The sequence below is a fragment of the Aythya fuligula genome, chromosome 1 (genome assembly GCF_009819795.1).
Source record: "Aythya fuligula isolate bAytFul2 chromosome 1, bAytFul2.pri, whole genome shotgun sequence".
Lineage (NCBI taxonomy): Eukaryota > Metazoa > Chordata > Aves > Anseriformes > Anatidae > Aythya > Aythya fuligula.
Window position 1 is genome coordinate 78152390 of NC_045559.1, and position 21730 is coordinate 78174119.

The 21730-nt window shown below is 38.1% G+C and overlaps 1 protein-coding gene across 1 annotated transcript in view; it reads left to right on the forward strand.

Moving 5' to 3' along the window:
• The window catches only part of SLCO1A2 (solute carrier organic anion transporter family member 1A2), a 48982-nt gene extending 39450 nt beyond the window's left edge, over window positions 1-9532 (forward strand). Inside the window, exons 8-15 of the mRNA XM_032198766.1 lie at window positions 154-387; window positions 2459-2623; window positions 4354-4549; window positions 5853-6018; window positions 6620-6804; window positions 7352-7416; window positions 7990-8107; window positions 8981-9532. Of these exons, the coding sequence (XP_032054657.1) occupies window positions 154-387; window positions 2459-2623; window positions 4354-4549; window positions 5853-6018; window positions 6620-6804; window positions 7352-7416; window positions 7990-8107; window positions 8981-9128 (1277 nt within the window). The 3' untranslated portion in view covers window positions 9129-9532. The remainder of the gene's footprint in view (window positions 1-153; window positions 388-2458; window positions 2624-4353; window positions 4550-5852; window positions 6019-6619; window positions 6805-7351; window positions 7417-7989; window positions 8108-8980) is intronic.
• The last annotated feature ends 12198 nt before the right edge of the window (window positions 9533-21730 follow it).

The following is a 21730-nucleotide window of genomic DNA, read 5'->3' on the forward strand; positions in this document are numbered from 1 at the left end:
AGAATATTTGTTCTCTTTTATCAGATTCATTTTAAGAATCTTTAAAATCCTTTTAATAAATCGCATGTCAGAGATGACTAGGAAAACACACAATGACAGCAAAAAATGTTTCTGAACTAATATGATATCCCATTTGTTTGTTTGTTATTTTAGGGGATGTAGCTATAACAGCTACTGATACCCGCTGGGTTGGAGCATGGTGGCTGGGAATTTTGATTTGTGCAGCGCTGAATCTTCTTGCAGGAGTACCTTTTTGGTTTTTGCCCAAGTCACTTGTGAAGGAAGGAGAAACCAATGAACCTGAGGAGACGTGTAAAAAGAGGATAGTACTATTGCAAGAAAATGAAAAAAAGGAAGCCAAAGAAACCATGTATGAAATTGCTAAAGGCAAGTTATATCATATTTTGTTTACTTCTTAGTTTTGTCCTTAAGGTGCATTTTTTTTGTAATACAAGTGGGTCCAAGGCATGAAATGCATACTCTAGTTTTCTGCTCTCTGTAGTACAAAGAATTTGGGCAAGGATTTAGAATGGCTTTTCACACAGGCAGAAAGCTAATTTTATAGATTCAGGATCTGAATTCATCCATTTCTCCCCCCTGCATTTCAGGTGTGTGTAGATCTGAAACTTTTCTTCCTTACAGAAGATTAATGCACTGAAATCTGGTTAAGAATACTTTATTTCAGTGACCTTTGGACGGGTTGCTTAATACCTCACATTCACTGTGCAGAAAAGCAGAAAAACAGCACATCTTGTGCACTTCTTGAGTCCAACTTAAAGACCCAAAGGGGATAGTCAGATGCTTAAGTAACTCATAAACATTTAATGACTATTGAACAAGGATCTGTTTGACTTACATTTATTCATGTTGCTATTTGCAACATTCATATCTATGTTGGCTTTTTTTCAGATCTATATACCTGGGAAGCTATATCTGGAGGAAGCTATTTTTTTATCTTACTTTGTGTGTGTGTGTGTGTATGCTCTAGTCGAAACATAAATTATATAAATTATGTAAAAAGTGTCAAAGGTTACTTTCTTCAGAGTACTCTCATGGTTATGTATGCCCAGTCCAGGGCCCCTTGACAAGATCTTCATTTTCAGAAAGTAGGTGCTGAGTACTATCTACCTCTCCATGGTGTTTAAAGCTGTCATGAAAATTCATCATACACAAAGTGAGTACTTAGATGTTGGCTAATACTGCAGCTTCATTTGATAAGCACAGCTTATTTCTCTGCTGCCATGTAGCCTCAAATGAATCCACGAATAAAATACTGCTTTGGTGAGGAAAGGGTCCTAGCTCAGACTGTGGATCCCTAGTACTCATGAGTCCTTTCAGAGCCTCTTTTAACCATCATTTCCTTACCTGCATTGAAATGAATGTCTGCTCTCCCTGAATATCCTGAATTAAGAAGTCTTGTCATTTCAAGCTGAAAAAAGGCATTTATAGATCAAAATTAATCTCTTATTCAGAAAGCTCTGATTGTGCACTGCATGGCATATATAAATAAGACAGCCTATTCATAGAGTCTCAGATATTTGACCCATTATTTGAAAGTCTTGCATACAGATCCTCTTCTACTGATATGCTTCCCTGTCTCTGAAAAATACATATTAGCACTAAATGGTGCCTGCTTTCAATGAAGTATGGTCATTGTTTTACAGAAGTTTATGTTTTTCTGCAGTTTCTTGACAGTAGCTCATCACATTAATGAATAGAGAACGATAGACAAAGAGAAATTGTAATTGTTGTTGGCTCTTTTTCTAATGGTTCAGATCCTAACTAAATAGGCATTACTCAGAGATAAGACCTGTGTAAATTAGCTTCTCAGAATTTTACTTGGCTGAAGACTGGAAGGTGCAGACTTGAGTGTATAGTGAGAATAACTGCAATCAATTCCCTCTTTGGGCATTTCCTTCCCATTGCTAATAGTAGTAATAACCAAAATCAGGGATCCCATCTCTGTGGCTTGTAGTCACAGGTGTCTGGTGTGTTTGCACATCTTCCCCTTTGTACTCTCTCTGCCTGGCAGGTGCAGGAAAGGGATTTTGATCAATACTTTGTGGCATAGGGTGAGGTAGAAAGGAGTAGGAATGGTGGGGAAGTAGCTGCTGCTGCAAATTTTTAAGTGCAAAGTTCAGTCACTGAACAGCTAAAATGTTTCCTGAAACTTTTACTATCAAATTATTACTGTGATTTTTATAAGCAGCCGCCTCATGGGTGTGAAGGTGTGTGTGTGTGTAAGATGAGTGAGGTTATCTCTGTGTAGAAGGAACATATTGGTGTAGCTTGGACTAAGGAAGTAATCTTTGACTTGTGGTGTCTGGCAAAGCACAAGAATTAGCCTGATCCAGTTGAGGACCACACTTGTTCCCTTCTTTCCCCTTCAGGGACGCTGAGCTATGGATGATTCATTTAATAAAGCATTACACTAACTCATTACATTATTTCATTCCAGATTTCATCCCATTCCTCAAGGCTTTGTTTCGCAACCCTGTTTATATGTTATTTATATGTATAACTGTGCTACAGTTCAGCGCCTTCAATGGCATGATATCCTTCATGCCTAAATATTTGGAACAGCAATTTGGAAAATCTGCATCAGATGCCATCTTTTTAATCGGTACATTTGCTTCATTCTGTTCTACCTGTATTTATATTTATATATGTTCATGTGTACATGCGCACATACACATGTTAAGGTAAAATGCTTCTACAGATTCTACACTGTGAAACAATTATAAATAATCCTGCATTTTCTGTTAAGGACTTTCTAATTTTCTGTGCAGAATTGAATAATCCCCTTCCCACCTTTGAACTGGCCCAGAAAGTTCAGCTGATGTCAAACTTGCACCGCTCATCTCAAAGAGATTATGTTAATTTACACCAAGAGTGTGTGTGTGATCAATATTTATAATATCTTTATTTTAAAATGTGAAGTAGAGAGTAGATTTTATGTGCATGTAAATAACACTGCTAGCACTCTTAAGACACAGATGGGTTGAATGGATGAAAAGATAAAATTGCCAGCAATCTTCAAAACTTTCTATTATCTCCACTCTTCTGATATTGATCTTGTGCTTTCTGAAACGATAAAATCCTCTTTCATATACAGAACTTCATGGAAAAAAAGCACTGACCAAATATCTGTCTTTTGATGTCTCTTTATCAGCTTGTCTTTTCTGATGAGTGAGAAGAAGGTGTTGCACATGTACAAATGTACATTTGCAAATATTAATGACAAGTAGTTGGAGTACAAAGCAAATATCCCAGAACTGTAGAAGCCTTCCTATAGCTCCACTTTTTCAGTTCTTAAATTCTCAGTGTTCTCTTGTTTAACTGCAAGTGGCTTAATTAGATTAGTATTTATCTAATCATTATAGAAGAATCATCTTAAAATACATCTAGCCATACCCCTGTTACTTAACTCAGTGGTAGTCTTTCACAGTAGCCACAAAATTTATTTAAACCCTGCCACACAGAATGTCCCAGACCTTATGAATATTACTATTATCCTGTTACTATTATTTTGAAGCTGTGCATCCAAAGGCATGCAACTATCATACATCCTTGCTTTGTTGCACTGACATTGCACAGTTTGTTGTTGTTGTTATTGTGTTTTTTTTTTGTTGTTGTTTTTTGTTGCCATTCCTGTTGTTGTTGTGTGTTTGTTTGCTTGCTTGTGTTTTTGGTTTGGTTTGGTTTGGTTTGGCTTGTTTTTTTTCCCCAGACAGGCTGCTTTCTGTATTGAAATATACGGTGCTTTTGGAGGATCCTGTCACATTCAATAGTCTTCCCCTTCCCTCACACTGTCCGTGTCCACCAACAGTCAAGGATAGTGACAGAACCAACATTCTGTAAAAGTAGTTCCTGAATGTCTTTCAGTCACCCTTTGCTTTATAAAGTATCAAACTGCAAAGAAGAGTGAAAGTACATTCAGTAATCTCACACCAAAACTTGATGTCTGTTCTTTCTTTCCATGATGCCTAGCATGGCTCTAGGTGTGCATGTCTTCCTCTTGTGTTTGTCTCTTAGCTAGGCAGTCTACTGAAATCCTGGTTTGTGCATGTGTGTGTGTCATGTGTGTGCTGGAACTAGATTGCAACTGTAGACTGCAATTTTCCATTGAATCATTTCAGTCCAACCCTCCAGTTCTCCAAGCAGTTCACAGCTGCTGTTGACCTCAGAAGATGTCCTGGATGTTCAAGTGAACTAGTAGAGCACCATTGCTGGTTGTTTTATTATTCAATCATGGGCACTGCATGAATCTTTGCCAAACACAGTCTTCATTTATGAGTAGCATTGATGGTCATCTTCTTTACTTTAACATGGACATTTAACTTGTTTAAATAGGTGTTTACAACTTACCAGTTATATGTGTTGGGTATTTCTTTGGAGGCTTATTCATGAAGAAATTCAAGATAAATATCTATCAGGCTGCGCACATAGCATTTTGGGTATCTTTACTGGAATACCTTCTCTACTTCGCTGCCTATTGGACTGTCTGTGACACTTCACCAGTTGCTGGCCTAACAGTTTCTTATGAAGGGTATGTTCTTTAAGGTGCAACCTGGAATAATTTTTCTTGTCAAGAATCAGCCAGGAACTCCACAGTCTTTCAAAATAAAAATGGGTACATTTTGGTTTCATTATCTAAGTTATCGAGACTTTTTAATTGCATGAAACAGTATGTCTACCTTCTGTTGTTCCTGTTTTAAACAGTACAGTGTATTGAAAAAGATACCCACATCAAGACTCATACAATTCCACATCCATGGTAATTATTTGACTAATATAATTATACACTCAATTATACAGCAGGAAAAAATAAGAAGTTGATCAAATTAGGCATATATGAATGAGGGAACTGGGGTTGTTTAGTCTGGAGAAGAGGAGGCTCAGGGGAGACCTTATTGCTCTCTGCAACTACTTGAAAGGAAGGTGTGGGGAGCTGGGAGTTACCTGTGAGCCTCTTCTCACAGGTAACTAGTGATAGGACTAGAAGGAATGGCCTCAAGTTGCACCAGGGGAGGTTTAGGTTGGAATTTAGGAGACATTTATTCTCAGAAAGAGCAGTCAGGTATTGGAATGGGTTGCCTATTGAGGTGGTGGCATCACCGTCCCTAGGGGTGTTCAAGAAAGGGTTGGACCTGGTGCTTAGGGTGCTTAGGTTTAGTGGGTGACATTGGTGGTATGCGGATGGTTGGATCAAATAACCTGGAAGGTCTTTCCCAGCCTTAATGATTCTATGATGCTATGATTCCATGAATGTTATTTCTGACTACAGAGGGACAAAAACCTTTTTTTTTTTTTTTTTTTTAATTTAAGCTGGTTTGCTGAAATTTGATTTCCAAAAAGTTATCAGAAGATATTTTATCTACAGTTTCTTGATTTGAAGCCTGCCATTAATCATGGTGGCATATGTCTGGAAAATGCACATGCACATGCATATAACACTTATGGATAATCAAGAACATACATACCACAGATGAGAAAAATGCTGTTGGGTATACATACCTACCTGTAAATAGATAACATTATATAGTGTAATGTAATATCATATAATGTTTGATATGTTATGATATAACAATATAATATGAGATGCGATACAATATAATTATAATATAATATAATATAATATAATATAATATAATATAATATAATATAATATAATATAATATAATATAATATAATATAATATAATATGGAAAGATAGAAAGGCATGGTGCTGCAGGCAGAGTCCAGGATATCTTGGATCAACTTTTGAGCTAGAACAGAATATTAAACTTTTCAAGGGCTACTGGAATTATTTCATTGCTGAAATACTTACTCATTTTCTAAATGTATTTCAGAATAGAACAAGTTTCATATGCAGAAAGTACTGTACTTGCTGGCTGCAACAGGGACTGTGATTGCACACTTAAAAGCTGGGACCCAGTTTGTGGAAAGAATGGAATCACTTATGTGTCACCTTGTCTTGCTGGGTGTAAAGCCTCAAGAGGAACTGGAAAAAGTGTGGTAAAGCATACTTTCTGTTGTGCTGTAGCTAGGAAATAGAGGAAGTGAGAAATAGCCATATCAATATAGGGCAATAAATATTCATACACATACATTTAATTGGATTTGTAAGTGATAAATAGTTGGAAAAAGCCATTGAGTGGCATAAGAAATTCCAAACTGAATATGAAAATTAGGTCAAGTTTAAATTAAAGAATGTAATGAAGAAGCCTCATTTTCTTCTTATAATTGAAACAATCTCAAATACTCAAAATAATGTGAGAAGTTATTTTCAAGATACTGCAAGTCAGAAACTTGAGTGCACAAAAGCATTTCACTCAAATTCTACAGCATGGATTTAATCATCTCTTTTCTCCTATAGATTTAAACAAATAGCTAGGTATTATAGAACATAGCTCCCTCCCAGTTTCTAACTTTACATACCACACCAGATGATGGGTGGACCTGGTCCTGGCAGGCTGGTTGGTACCCCACAGAGCAGTGCTGAATGTATGTAGCACTCAGGTGCTAAAGAGAGGGAGCTAGGTGTTAAATGTGTGAATTTCATGCTCAGTGTGTGAGTTTTGACAAGTCTGTGTGATTAAAATGCTTTTTTTGGCAGGCATTTGAAAATTGTACCTGTGTAGCAGCCTCAGAGTTTTCATATCAAAATGCCTCTGCAATTCTGGGCCAATGTGACAGAGGAGAAAGCTGTGACAAGATGCTTCATTACTTTTTAATACTGCAATTAGTCTGCAGCTTCATTTTTTCCTTAGCAGCCATGCCTGGGTACATGGTCTTAATAAGGTACAGTAAAATTTCCTTATGTTAGGAAACCTGCTGGATTTTTTATTCTTAGGTCAGATACTTACAGGAATTAAAAAAATATGTAAGTTTGTGTATAGAGGGGGGAAGAAAAGAAAGCTCTTACATCATTTGTGTGCTGTGTTAAGGTTTAGTGTCATGCTAAATCAGTTTTATAAACTGATGTTGCTTCTGACTATCAGCTGTATCCTGAATTAATGTAGGACCACTGAGAAAACACACTGAGATACTGAGGACCGTGTAATATCCATTTCTTTATTGACCACATCATCATGGTGCTGATTAAGCCAGAACTACCTTCTTACACTTTGTGCTAGCTTCAGCCCAAGTAGATGATACTGGGACAATAGTTCTTCTTTTTGTCATTTAACAGACCCAGTTAAGGAATTTCAGTAAATGTCATCTAATGAGGATAACGAATTAGAGTTGTTTGGGCCTCATGTGATGAAGGTTTTGGTTGAAAAAAGAGAAGGTAAATATTTTTTTATTAATGTCACCTCTGTTAATCAGTGTTCAATGTACCATATAGGTCTCTAAAACCTGAAGAAAAGTCATTTGGAGTGGGTATTCATGAACTAGCTTCGAGAGTATTTGGTAAGAAAAGTTCTAATATGCTTTAGAAGAATAGTTAGATCTGATGTAGAGTTAGGTATGGATCACACCAGGGCCCATAAGAGCATGGCAAAGAATTCTACTTTTGTGGAATGCCGGTGAACAGGAAAAAATATTTATTTATTTATTCATTGTGGATCTAGGCAACATTGCAAATGAGAACAGCTTTCATTTGTCATTTATTTATTTTGGGGAATAGGCTGACTATATCTGGCACTCATCTGAAAGTCATCTTATAGATCTTTGCTCTAGTTCTATTTACTGAAAACAACAGTTACTGCCACTCATAGGAGAAAATGTTGAGTTTTGCTAGGAATCACAGTCCATATTGTAACATGTATATATTGTAAACGTGCAACAGGAAATAAAATCTTTTGTTCAAGGTAGGTAGATAAGGAAGAAGAGGGAACACCACGAATATAGAAAAAACATGGTTCATGCTGAAAGAGGACAGGGCAGAAGAGTAGGTGAGAAACAATATAGGTTCTGTAGTGTATCTGCTAATCGGAAAAAAATATGTTATTCACAAAAACATTTTATTAAAATCTCTTTTAGCTGGAATTCCATCTCCCATTTATTTTGGAGCTTTGATAGATACCACATGCTTGAAGTGGGGTACTATGACTTGTGGTGGAGAAGGAGCATGTAGGATGTATGACATTGTCACATACAGGTATATTTTCTACTTTATATTAATTTCTCCTCCTTGGTTTATTATTAAATGCTTATAGATACCATTGTATGCTCTTCATCTTTTTCTAGTAGGCAAACTGTTCCTGTGTTAGAAATTTGACACAACACTTTTTTTTTGGCATTGGCTTTATTTGCCATGTGTGACCTTTACCACAGATGCCGTAACATCCTTTGACCAGAAATGTTCTGGCACCATAATTACATTCACTTACAATCTTTCATGAGAACAGACCTAAAAGCACTAAATTCTGATAAAATAAATACATTAAAAGCCCTTGTGGGAAAAATAACAGCTGTTTAATGGCTGTCTATACTGTATATTTAAAAATATAAGTGTTGAAATAGTATTTGAATTAAATTATAGGAGAAATTTAGGTAGGATATAGTTACCCAAGTAGGAATTTGGTCCAAAATACTATGTTTCATGCCCTTTTTTAGTCCTTCAGGAAGCACTGTAGGAATTTTGAAGAAAAATCTTGTTGAACTAACAGCCTCAGAGTGACTCCTTGCAATGCTGTGTTATTGGTTATGGAAGAATGCTAACATATGAATATCCTGAAGTTTTACTCAGGTGGTCCAAGCTGCACTTTTCAGGGCTGTCTATCTTTCTCCTAGACAGCAATCCATAAGGGAACCAGGCAGCTAACTTTGCTTGTTAAATTATTTTCCTGAAGTTGAGTGATGTAAATAGTTCACTGCCTGTGATATACTTTTTCATCTTCTGTGAGATCCAAGAGGATCAGAGCACCAGCTTTAAAGCATCTGGGCAATTATCACAAAAGAATGTATGCTGATTAATTTTGCTATTTTCACATGAATGCATATATTTAATAAAGCTAATCTTCTATTTCAGGTGGCTCTACCTTGGCCTGCCAGCAATATTACGTGGAGTGTCCTATTTCCCATGTGCACTAATTCTCTTTATTTTAAAGAAGAAACTTAAATCTGAAAGCAAAACCTTATTAAATACACCAATAGAATTGCAGAATAAAGGACAATAAGCATTGATATAGCATTTTGAAGCAGGATATATTGTGGGGGAAAAAATGCAGTGTAAATTTTGCATGTATCCTTGTGAGAGATTTCTTACTTTAATCAGTGAAATTTTGGACAGAGATTAATAGAATTGCACACGGTTATATCCTAATTATATTCTCACTAGAATATCAGTTCATAAACAAAAGTTACAGGAAAAATGTGTTTGGTGCAAAAGTACAAGGACCAGAAATATGAAAATTTATGAAATGCCAGGTTTAAGTCATCTGAGCAAAGGGCTATAAAGCAGAAACATATTTTCAATACCCGTTTTACTGAAGGTACTGTGAGTTTTGCAACTGACACCAGTGATATGAGATTTGTTTCTGGAATTCTCCAACAGCTTCTGCTACAGCTTCTCTTATTGACCGTGGACAAGACTTGTAGCTTTTGTGGACCTGTTTTTTTCCATGAATTTATTTAATTATGCTGTTAGTCTTTTCAGGCAAGGACTGTTATTCTACACAGTGTAGGTGGTCAGTATATTGGGAACCTGGCTTATGGCTTGACCTGAATGCTACAGTAATAACAACAAATAAAAAATAAAAATATATATATTCTGGCTTATGGCTTGACCTGAATGCTGCAATAATAACAACAAATAAAATAACAAATAAAAAATAAATATATATATATTTTCTAAATGCTGTGTTATGGTGATGTTTTAAGGTTTGCATACACCATGGACAAAGAAAGGTTTTCAGGACTTGTCACTTCAGTTGCTTTCACATTAGAAGGGAACTTATACACTGAGAGTGATAAATGATACTTGCAAGTGTTTTGCCATCACACTTCTGTGTGCCAAATCCTATACCTTCTCATGCCTACTGAAATTATTCTTTGAATGATAATGAAAGCATTAGCTATCCTGATCTTTGTCCAACTCTTATTTCTGTCAGATGTGATACTATAATGAATATAGTACCCATTTGGTGTTCAGCATCAGTGAGCCATTGCACTGAAATGTCTTAAATATCTCAAGAAAAGATACTAAATATCTCTAGAGAAAAACATACAGAAAACCCTGCTGACAGGGTATATATCACACTATGTGTTTATTTGGTTGAGTACAGTGCATACATATTTAGCTGGATGTTTGGTTCCAGTGCAGAGGAGCTTAGGTCTGTCTGCAAGTGGCCAAGCAAGAACTTCTCAAGTCCTTTTAATAAAACTGTTGGAACTCCGTCCCTCTCTTTCTCCCCCCTAAAGTATTATGTTATATTTCCCCAAAGTAATTATGTTAGGTTATATTCTGTTTTACTTCAGGGTATCTTAATAATGTCATGTGTGTATGTGCTTGTAATTTCTTCATGTTCTCCATAGAATCAAGGACAGAAGATCAATTTCTTTCTGTAGACCACAAGTTTAGCTACAGAATTTAAAATTTCTTCAAATACAGTAGGTTCTTAAAATTAATTGTACATGTTTGTGCTGTTTCCTTGCATTCTATCATCAGTTGCTGGAGAGAAGAGGACAGCACCTACTTCTGAGCTTCCCCTCCACAGGAAGTTTCATAGAGGTCACCTCTTGGCCTCTTTTCTCCAGACTGGACAACCCAGTGTATCAACCTCACCTCACAGGACAACCTGTAGAAAGAGAATGGAAAAGGAAAACATGATGCAGCCTGTAGCAGAGCAGAGCAGAGAATACAATTCTCTGTTATGCTCCAGGTCTTCCAGAGGCTTCCTGAATATTTGAAGCACAGCTGATTTTCAGCATTGTTCCTGCTGCCCTGGGGAACTTACTGAAAGCCATCATTCTCCCTTGGGGTTTTAAATTCCCCCAAAGCTAGAGGTAAAATTCTTTTGCAGGCATTGGCACAGTTTGGTGCCAAGGTAACCTGGGAAACTGAAAAGATACAATGCACTGAGGTTTCACGGCTGTAGCAAACAAAAGGGCCTTGTTAGGTAGACAAATCTGTGCCATTTAAATGGACTACTGCCAAAGAGTCAGGCCTAGTTAACTCACTGTGTTTCAAAATGGAAGGAAGCAGATAGGAAAGTCTCCAAGTTTTAAATTTAGCCATTTACTACATGCATTCATTTTCTTTTTAATTGTTCCAGTTCATCTGCTTGAGAATGTGGCAGCTTTACAGGCCACCTTCATCAGATACTTTGAAATTATTAGCCTGCTACTCAATCTGTTTACCAATTTAGAAGGTGGTGATTGGAGAGCTGGCAGGATGATGATGGTAGATAGGTTTCTTAGCATACGTCAAGGGTGGGAACATTACAACTGCAGAGCAACACCAGCAAATGGAGAGTACATGTCATTCCAAAGTAATCATCATAAAACCTTTATGATATGCTGTGTCTGGTAAAACAAGCATTCCTGGGATTGGGTCGGGAGGTTAAAAAAATACTCTTGGACCTATTCATTTAATGTAGAGCCAAACCTTAGACTTGAACATTCCAAGTTCTGAGCATGGTGACCTCAATTAAGGAAAGCATTTTAGCATGTGCTTGACTTAAAAATGAATGGCCTCAATGATGTTTATTGTTTAGGTAGGTAATGTTGGATATTTGAAGACTGAGCCCCAAGCTGCCATTGTTTTGACACTCCTTTGAGCAGAGGCTACTTGCTGTGGAGGCTGCAGTAGGTATTCAGATGACATTCCCTGTGCTTGAAAGTTTGGGCTGATCCTGGTTTGATTTTATTTATTTATTTATTTATTTATTTAATCACGATCGGGTGCTCAGCTGTCAATTTCAAAGAAGAAATCACAAAGTTGCCAGTATCCACTGGCAACTATCCATTTCAGCAATCCACTGAAAAATGCCAATGCTTTACAAACAGCATACATCTGTGCTGGTGAAGGGTATGTTTCTGTTTTTATTTACAATATTTTGTCTGTATCAATTTTGAATTTCATCAGTTATTTTATCACCAAGTCTGTCAGTATTTTAAAAGTCTTTATTAACAGGTTTATATATATACATATAGGAAAATATTGTGTCTTGTATAAATTTCATTGTCTCCCTGTTACTTCTAGCTCATAAGAAATGAAACCAATTCTTTGTACACAGTTAAAAATAGCTGATGATGCATTATGTTTAAGCTATTTATTTTCATTAATTTATCTCATTATTTATTTATTTGTTTTGAGGGCGAATTCCTCACTTACTGGGAAAAAATGTTACTTGGCAAGTTGATTTTAATTGATGGGCATAAGGGAGGTGTGGCGACAAAAGCTACATAATTGCACAATAGTTTTGTTGTGGGCATAGCTTTATGATTTATGATATGAATACTGGCTTTGTTTTGACAATGCAAACATACAATGTTAACATGCATAGCTTCTGAATATGTGAGCATTACAGTTTTGGACACGTCTTGTTGGTAATTCAATTTTATTTTTATTTTTTTTCCATACATTTCATGTACAGCAAATGGTAGTCTGTTTCTGTATGCTTTCTACCTCAGGTTGAGTTTTAGCAGATACCTCTTACCTACAAGTTATTGTCCAAGGAAACCTAATAGTACCTGGAGATAATTCAGTCTGTGGACAAGGAGAGAGGAACACCCTGATAGCATTTGGGGTGAGATTCAGCATATAAAAACTCTGAGTAACTTCTTATTTTATGTAAATATGGTCATGGGATAAAAACTGGATATATCCAGCAACAAGTTCTTAACTACTGCTACTTTTTTTTTTTTTTTTTTTTTTTTTTTTAACAGAATTGTTGTTAGTTTCTTCCTTTCTTAATTAGTCATAAAGTGTTCTCAGTTATGCTGCTTGGGATTTTGAACTTTCATTGTGTTTAGGGCTTTGTCTGAAAACATGGAAAATTACTAGGTAATTGTCTCTCTCTTGCTTTGTTCAGGGAGGCAATGGCATGGATTTCTTATAAGGGATATAAATCACAGGAGAAAAAGTAGTAGATCCCATTTGAAGGTGAAATCTTAGGCATTGCAATGTCTAACATCCCTTCAGGATGAGCCCATTCAGTAGCTCCCTAAAATCACAGAATCATTAAGGTTGGAAAAGACCAGCTACATGCTGCAAGTGTGACATATGACTGTTCATTTCCAAGAGAGGTGCTTAGGGAATACAAACACCAGATGCTCAGAGCTGATGTGACTGCATGTGACTAGTAGTAAGGATTCATCTTGCTGAATCCTTAGAGCCTGTGCTGTATGAGAGGAAGGTCTTCACTTGGAGGGCAGAAAGCCCATTATGGTGGTGCAAAATGTTGGTGCAAAAGAAAAAGCTGATTACAATGGCTGTGCTTTTGTAAAAGACCTTGACCCCCCTGTATTTGTGTAATGGCTGCCCAGCTTTATAATGTTATCATTTAAATTGTACTAAAATGGGTTTGAAAAAACAAGCTTCTCACTTGAGATTAATGGAAATCAAAGTGGTCCAGTTCATGCTGTACCTTTGCTGTTACTATTGTTTCAAGGCAGCTCTCTGGAAGGCCAGAGTGCAGGCAACTGCATGTTGTCTGGCACACAATGATTCTTATTTCTTCTGTAGGTGGTAAACCAGCCTCAAGAAAACTTTCTGGTATAAAGACAGAATCATATTTTAGAAAATCTTAAGATTTTGCAGAAATGTTGAGAATTAAAAAATTAAATTCAAGAAGACATATTCCATGCTTTTGATTTATTTATGAATTTTCTGTAGTTTTCAACCTCATATTGCATTTTAGCTCTCAACATTCCTCATGGTGAATCTGAATAATGGGATAGCAGCAATTGTAACATTACTGCTGCTACTTTGTGACTTCCACTTATGACTGACAGATTGCAGAAATACTCCTATCAAGTATATATGCATGTACAACACAGACATATAAACAGATAGTTTGTATTGTTTATGCACTCATTTAGTTTTTCAGGCTTTACAGTTTAACAGAGTCTTCTAAGGGATGCTGCAATCAGTAACAAAACCTGTTCAGTGAAGTCAGTGGAGCAACACTTCTGTTTTCATTTAAGTTTCCATTTCTATGTAGAGGTCTGGCCTCTAGAATCTTCTTCTGGGTGCTAGAGAGGTTATTTCTAAGTTTAAACATACTAAACACAAAACTTTTCACTGTTTCCAGTTTTCTCTATTAGTTTATCTGGCTGTGTCTTCAGGTCAGGCAAGGCCTGAGCTTGTAGAGATTGGATATGGTTATGAGCTTTCCTCACAGTCAGAGACCTTTAAATCCAATTTAGGACCTACTAATTCTATTATTTAGCAAAGGTAGTAATATATAGAGAAGATCTTAGATTTCTCCAAATCATTTTTTCCATCTTATTTCTGTATGAACATTGTGAATTTGATTCCACCCTCCTCCGATTAGAGCAGACAGTGATATTGTGAAAAAAGAATTATGACTTCAGTAAAAGTCTGGAGAGATGAAGAGCCTGGTAGGTGTGGGAGAGCTGTTTTGCTTCTGTAGTATGGGCTGATAATTCCCAAAGAAATCCATGTCACACGAAACATCCTCCTGCCATACATGTCTAGGTGGTTTTAATATTGTGGCTGAACTATTGCAATCATTCAGTACAGCTGCTATAATTGGTTACCCCCGCCCCTCACTAAAGGCTTTGCTAGATGCCATCATGTGCGGCAGCGAGGTGAGTTGGCTTCAGTCCCATCAGATCTGTACTACCAGTGGGATCCTGCATAGCTCCAGTGCAACCTGGACTTCCCCCCCCCCACCAAAAAAAACTACCTTCTCTCCCCCCTCTCCCCCAGAAAAGGAAAAAAACAAAACAAAACAAAACAAAACAAAAACCACCACTTTCCCAAGGGATTTGCTCTTCTGAGTTTATAAATTGAGTACAGTAAATAAATTACATTCTCAGCTGATAATAAAAGATTATTTCTTGACACATATTTAGTAATGTTTGTCAAGTCCAATTTAAAACTATAGATGGCATAGCTTCCATTACTTCTCTAGAGATTAGTTTATAGTCTCTTAACTTTACTGTCTTGGAACTTTTCCCAGTATGTCACAGCCACTCTGTTGTGTTCATTGTTTCTTTTAATTTAGATTTGCTAATCCTGTTTAATACTATTTTTTTTCTCTTTGATGTTTTTATGTCCTTCAGATACTTTTGTCAAGCTCCCTAAAGTAAGCCCGTACCTTCCCTGAGCACCTTATAATTTGTCCCAAGAATGCATGAAATATATGCAGTGCTCATCTAATGAATCTCCTTTTGGGCTGAAAAACAGTTCTTGAAGGTTTTGTTGCCTTGAAAGAGGTCCTTCAGTATGCTTTAACTAAGGTCTTTCTATATTTCAGTGGTATACTGTGTGCATTTTTGACCTTTGAGATTTTTCTAGAGTTCATGTCATTTACGAAACAAAAATAAAAGAACCATTTTTACCATTGGCCCTGGGACACTTCTTTCAGGGTCTCCTGCTTTTGCTTTTCAGAACCTCCCAAGCCAACAACAACAACAAAAGAGAAATGTGGCTCACCATGTTCCTGCCTGAAGTGGAACACCACAACAGTGAATATATGACCTTTTTAATGTTTGCAGTTATATCACTGATGCTGTTAATGCCTTGTCTTACGGATTATAGAGGCAGATATCTTTACATTCCTTAGCAAAGGGAAAAAAATCTCCTTGGATGTTGGCCTGAGATTATGCTTCACAATAATTTTAGCAATAGTTCACAATAAATTTGCCTTATATACACCTTATGGAAAAAGCCAACTTCCTCAAAACCAATTTCTGTAACTAATGCTCAACTACTTCATCATTTCTTTAAAAAATGAAACTCTGCATAAAATATTGTTTCAAAAAGTTGCTAGAAGAAAAGTACCCTACCTTGGAACTGCATGTGGGAAATGCACTGATTGGAGAGAAATTAAATGTTTTCCTTCAAGTATCTCACATCTAGCCTTAAGTGAAAACAGAAAGTTTGTAAGTTTTCTCTAATGACTGTTAAAACATCATTTAGTAGGAAAAACAACAACAAAAAAACAAACAAAAACTAAGTTGCATGAGTAATTATAGTCTTCTATATAAAATTATTTTAAGTTTATTCACATTTAAAAAAGGTGAAGGTAAGTTTATAATATACAAACAAATCAGCAGTGAGTTATTCCTCCTACATTTCCCACAAGGGATAGGGTGAAAACTGAGAATTACTTGGCAATGCAGTAATAACATAACTTTTTATAATAACCTAAGTTATTGCTGTTATTCTGAAATTAAGAGTTAGTGCTTAAACACCAACCACTTTGATAGGCAAAAGCAGTAGAGGTCTATTGTAATACTTGCAAGAGTTCTCCTCATGAGCTTGGCCAAATTTATGGGAATCCAAGGGATTTGAGCTGGTTTTGCCAGCAGAGAATTTCTCCTGGGCTTTTAGATTAGCATCCATGGGGAGATGAGATTGAAAATGCACTCCTCATGTAGGCATGTAACAGAAAGTGCCCCAGAAGTTCCTGCTTGAAATTACTTGCAAGTGAGAGTTAATCTCCTAATCTCCCTGAAACTGCTGGCCCTGTGCTCATGAAGGCACAACAGTAGTACTCTGTGGTCCTGCTCCTTGGTGAGTGGAGGCTCGCTCCTCCTTGCCCTCTGGCTCGGGCACATTTTGCTCCCCCACAGAGCTGGCACACGTAGTCAGTAGGTCCTGCTCTGAGCTGTAGCTTGGAGAGGGCAGTAGAGATCTTGGCCTGAGAAACACGTCAATACTGACGTATTTGAAGAGGACTTCTTTTGTTGTATTCTACCACAGAGTTGTTTGTTTACTGTCTTTTTAATGCAAACTTCCCACAGCAAAAAAAGAGGTGTGATTTTTAGAGGATAATTTCCCCACTTAGCTTATTAGGCACAGGTTTAATATAGCAAAATACTTATAAAAGGTGATTTCCAATGGCATACATTGAAGGTAGGCTCTCCTCTTCTGAAGGTTGTCAGTGGTAGTCTACTTTGCAGCTTTGAAAGCAACCACAGTATGCTCGTTTGGGTTATCTGAATGACATTATATTAGTTTCAAAGTGTAGAGTACATCTAAGCAATGTTTCCTTTATTCAGATGAAAACATTGATCCAGCACGTGCTGGAGATTTGGGCTGGAAGTCATGCATTATCACTGACAAGTCACTGGCTGTGACAAAAACCTGATATTTTTGGGATAACCTCTTCTTTTTCAGAAGGTTGAATAATTCAAGCACAGTTGGTGGTACAAATTATATCTAAATTCAAAGACATGTGCAAACGCATATTACCAAGAAATTATATGACTTGAAATGATTTTTTGTTTCCATTCCTCCAACATTAAAAGTATTATTTCCAATATGAGCACACACACATCTGTCTTTCAATTTGAAGAGATCAGTAACACTCCTCTTCTATTATTATTATTTGAGGTTTTATGTATGAGTACTCACTGAGGGCCCATTGCTGGGGAGATAATTCTTTTACTACAGTATTAGATAGTACGAATTTTGAAGGAGGCCTGTGAGCAAGCCACATAAAGTTTTACAGGAGTAAATTCTCATAGAAGAGCACTCTGAAATGATTTTACCACTTGCATCTTTTTCTTTTATTAATTCTCTCTGGACCTAAAGAAGCTGGAATTACTAAAATAAGATTACATGGTAGTTTAGCATAGCAACCCCAAATCCTCTACGTACCTTTCAAGAGATGAAAAATTGGTATCAAGAAAAATACTGAACACCTTATACAGAAATCACGCTTGCTTTAATTTTTTTTTTTTTGGTTGGTTGGTTGGTTTTGTTTTGAGCAGAATAGCTTGTTTTCTTTCACATTTGACCCTTCCATATTTCTTCAATACTAGGGAACAATCAGGATTCACATTCCTTCTCCTTCTGCTGCTTCTTTTGTCTGAGGAAACCCATGAGCTAGCTTGCAGGCTGACCTCTCTCAGCCTTGGTCTTACAGCCACATCAGCTCTGAGGTGGCATCACCACATCGTCTTTTGGCTGCAGGGTTGGCTTGTGCTGCTCCAGGCAGAGGCTCTGCTGGCAGTGAAGCTCACTCAGTGCAACCGAGCACGATGAAAGCGGTGACAAGCAGGTGCCACTTGCACAATGCTTCCTCTGCCGATGGGTGAGATGAGGCTCTGAATGGAGCTGCCCTCTGGTCTACCTCTGCATGGTTGGAGGCCAAGATCTAAACTTCTGTCTGTCTGTGTATGACTGCTGTGCAAACCAGCCTCCTGGGGAAACCAGCCAGCTGAACACGGGAACGTACTCCCATGTGCTCTGAATGTGTTTACTTGTGCTCAGCCCCAGAATATCTTGCTCCCGTTTGATGCGGTTCATGACACACAGAGGGTGTTGATGTGCTGCTACATTCAACCAGGCAAATCACATCAGGAACGCAGCGTCCTGCTTTGGCAGCACAGCTGGCAGCGTTAGGCAGTGCAGTGCCCTTCTGGGCTTGGGAAACAGCTCCCACCCCTAGAGCAGTCCCTGGGGCCATGTGCAGGGGGCTCCTGTGCCCATCTCCTGGTGCCCACCACTCAGATGGTCACTGCTGTTCAGTCTGCCAGCATTGGGTCCCACAGGGAGCAGTGGCAGCTGATGTTGACCCTGCTGCTGACCTGCTGGCTTGTTCTTGAGTTTCCATGCCACTGCGTGCCCTGCAGAACAGGTTCTCAGGGGGCAAGGCCAAGGTTCAGCCAGTTGTCAGGCTGGTGGCTGACACACCAGCCCAAACTGTGGCTGGCGGAGAGGCAGTGGTGCGTGCTGCTGATGGTGAGCTCTGCCAGCATGTGTGAGTGGGCTGGCCAGGATCACGGAGCTGGGGCTTGCCTCACCAAGCCTGTCCGTCCACAGCAAGGGCCCATTTCCTCTTATGTCTGCCCACAGTTGCCATATGATGACAGCTGCACTGACAGGCACAACAGCAAACAATGTCTCGGACAGTGGAGCTTAGTTTGCCAAAGGTGTGGAATGCAACTTGTGCAGCAGTGCTGAAATCTCCTATGGTGGGATTCATCTCTCCTGACTTTCCATTTTCAAAAGCTGATCTTGCTGCCTAGCCTTGTATCACAGCCACATCTGGAGTTCTTTTCATCTCACTTTAAAGTAAGTATCTACAATAGATCAGGCAACTTACACCTTTGGAAATACTTCTTTTTCCTCCTCTGACTATAAAGAAAAGGTGATTGACTGGCTCATCCCAAGGGGTCTGCACCAACTCCATGCTGCGCTGCCATGTAAGTGGATCTTATCATCTGTGTGTGACAATCACAAGAAATGTCATGCCCTCAAAACTCTTTGAATCCAACTTTAAAATATATTTATAGAAGCACTGATGGGAATTTTCTGGGTGTCTCATTTTGAGAAGTGTGCTCTGCCTTCTCTCCACATAGACAATGGGCTTGCAGTTACATTTCCAACAGACTTCTTCCACTTGGTGGCAAGCCGACAGCAATGACATATTAGGGGACCCATTGCTAATGCTCATATATATTTTTCCTCAATTTTCGTGATATGTTAAAAGCTGTCCAAAAGTAAGTTGTAATATGTATAACTTCAACTTTATTAGATGAATCCAATTCTGATTTGTTCTGGTCTATGAATCTAAGCGATTTAAAGTTGTCCCTTTCCTTTTTCTCTTCCTTTCCTTTCCTTTCCTTTCCTTTCCTTTCCTTTCCTTTCCTTTCCTTTCCTTTCCTTTCCTTTCCTTTCCTTTCCTTTCCTTTCCTTTCCTTTCCTTTCCTTTCCTTTCCTTTCCTTTCCTTTCCTTTCCTTTCCTTTCCTTTCCTTTCCTTTCCTTTCCTTTCCTTTCCTTTCCTTTCCTTTCCTTTCCTTTCCTTTCCTTTCCTTTCCTTCTTTCTTTTCCTTCCTTCCTTCCTTCCTTCCTTCCTTCCTTCCTTCCTTCCTTCCTTCCTTCCTTCCTTCCTTCCTTCCTTCCTTCCTTCCTTCCTTCCTTCCTTCCTTCCTTCCTTCCTTCCTTCTTCTTGTTACTCACTGTTAGAAATAGGCTGGGTTTCAATCTCCTCACCATGTATCTTATTACATGCCATAGTATAAAGTCCAACCATCAAAAAGGAAAAGTCAAAACTTTATATGAAAAAAGTCAGAATAAATCAACAAGTACGTAATAATCACAGTAGATTCTGTAAAATCATATCAAGCATAATCCAATAGAAAATGCGAATATATCAGATGACCGTGTGCAGTTAATTTACTAAGCTTCAGGGGAAAGTGAAACCTTGCAAATTTATGGACTTTGTACATTTACAGTTTAATTTGGCTTTTGGGAGTAAATAATGCAGTTGCATGTATTTCAATGTGTCAGTTTAATCTTTAGCAAATTGCTTGACACATGCTGTCAAATTTTTATACTAAAAAGTCTAATCATACAAACATCAAACTCTTATGAAATTCAGGTGTTTACTTTTTGCTGGAAAGAAAGGTGGCACATTATTTTCCTTCCAGTTTGAGGTTACAGGAGTCAGAAAAAAACTTTTTTCCTTTTTCTTTTTTCTTTTATCTTTCTTTTTTCTTTTTTCTTTTTTTCTCTTTTTCTTTTTTCTTTCCTGTATTTAGAAATCACTAGAGAAGAATGGTCCTTTATTTAGACAATAATCTGGTTCTGTAATTCAAGTTTCTGGCAAAAGAGAGCATCATGCTGTTACATGCAACTCGCTGACCAGAAACTCTGTTTCTTGAGAATCTGTTGCTAAAGACTGGAGTGACTTTCTAGGTCAGAATTTTTCTTTTGAGCTGGAAAGTTATGTAAAGAAGACAATGAGGAGATGGTTTTACACTCTGTATGTGCCCTGTTAGATGTGAGAGCCGATTTTCTATGTGGTTGGTTAACAGGTGGGAGCTGGGCTTTCTGTTTGGCCAGCCTGCAGCCAGCTTGGAGGGATAGCTGTGTCATCCTACACCTCCTGTTGACACCTGCAGGAACTGCCCATAGTTACAGTAAATAATCCTGGTTTCTAATAGGCAGGAGGTCTGTAATTGGAAGCGGTGATTTCCCGAGCGCATCCACTTCTCCTTGGGTCTCCATCAGGGCAGCCGTCTTCCAGCTCTGCATCAGCGTTGGGACAACCAAGGACCCCTATCAAAAGCTGGCTGATGGGAATGTGCAATTTATGTCCTCTTCAAGAGCTAAGCCATCCTTCACTATCTCTGCTGACCCTCATCAAAGGCACCAATAAGGATAGTGAGGCTGCAAGATGCTTGGGAAAACAGCCTGCTCTCTGAGATCCTCTACGTGAGCTGAGCCACTTCATGGTGGATGGCAAAGAGAACAATTTGGAGAGGCGCTTAAGCTGCATTAGTGTTTAGACAAAAAAAAAAAAAAAAAAGGTGGGGGGGGGGGAAGAACGACAACATAGGGACATAGGGTGGGAGGGAGAGAGAGGTGAGGGAGAAAACAAGTTATTCCTTCTGGGAGAGGCTGGTACCACTAGCATGCTGGCAGGTAGGCTGCCAAAGGAATGACAGTACAAGAAACCTGCCTTCTTTTGCAAAGTTTTTACATCAGTGACTGTGGGAAACTTTTGCAATCACCTTAAGAAGGAAATCCAAGGTTTAAAAAAATGTGGTGGAGTGCTCCACTTCTCTGAGTAGGCAGTGCTTCTGCTGTGACGTTGCACTGGCATCCAGCCTGAAAGCCCTAGGGCACAG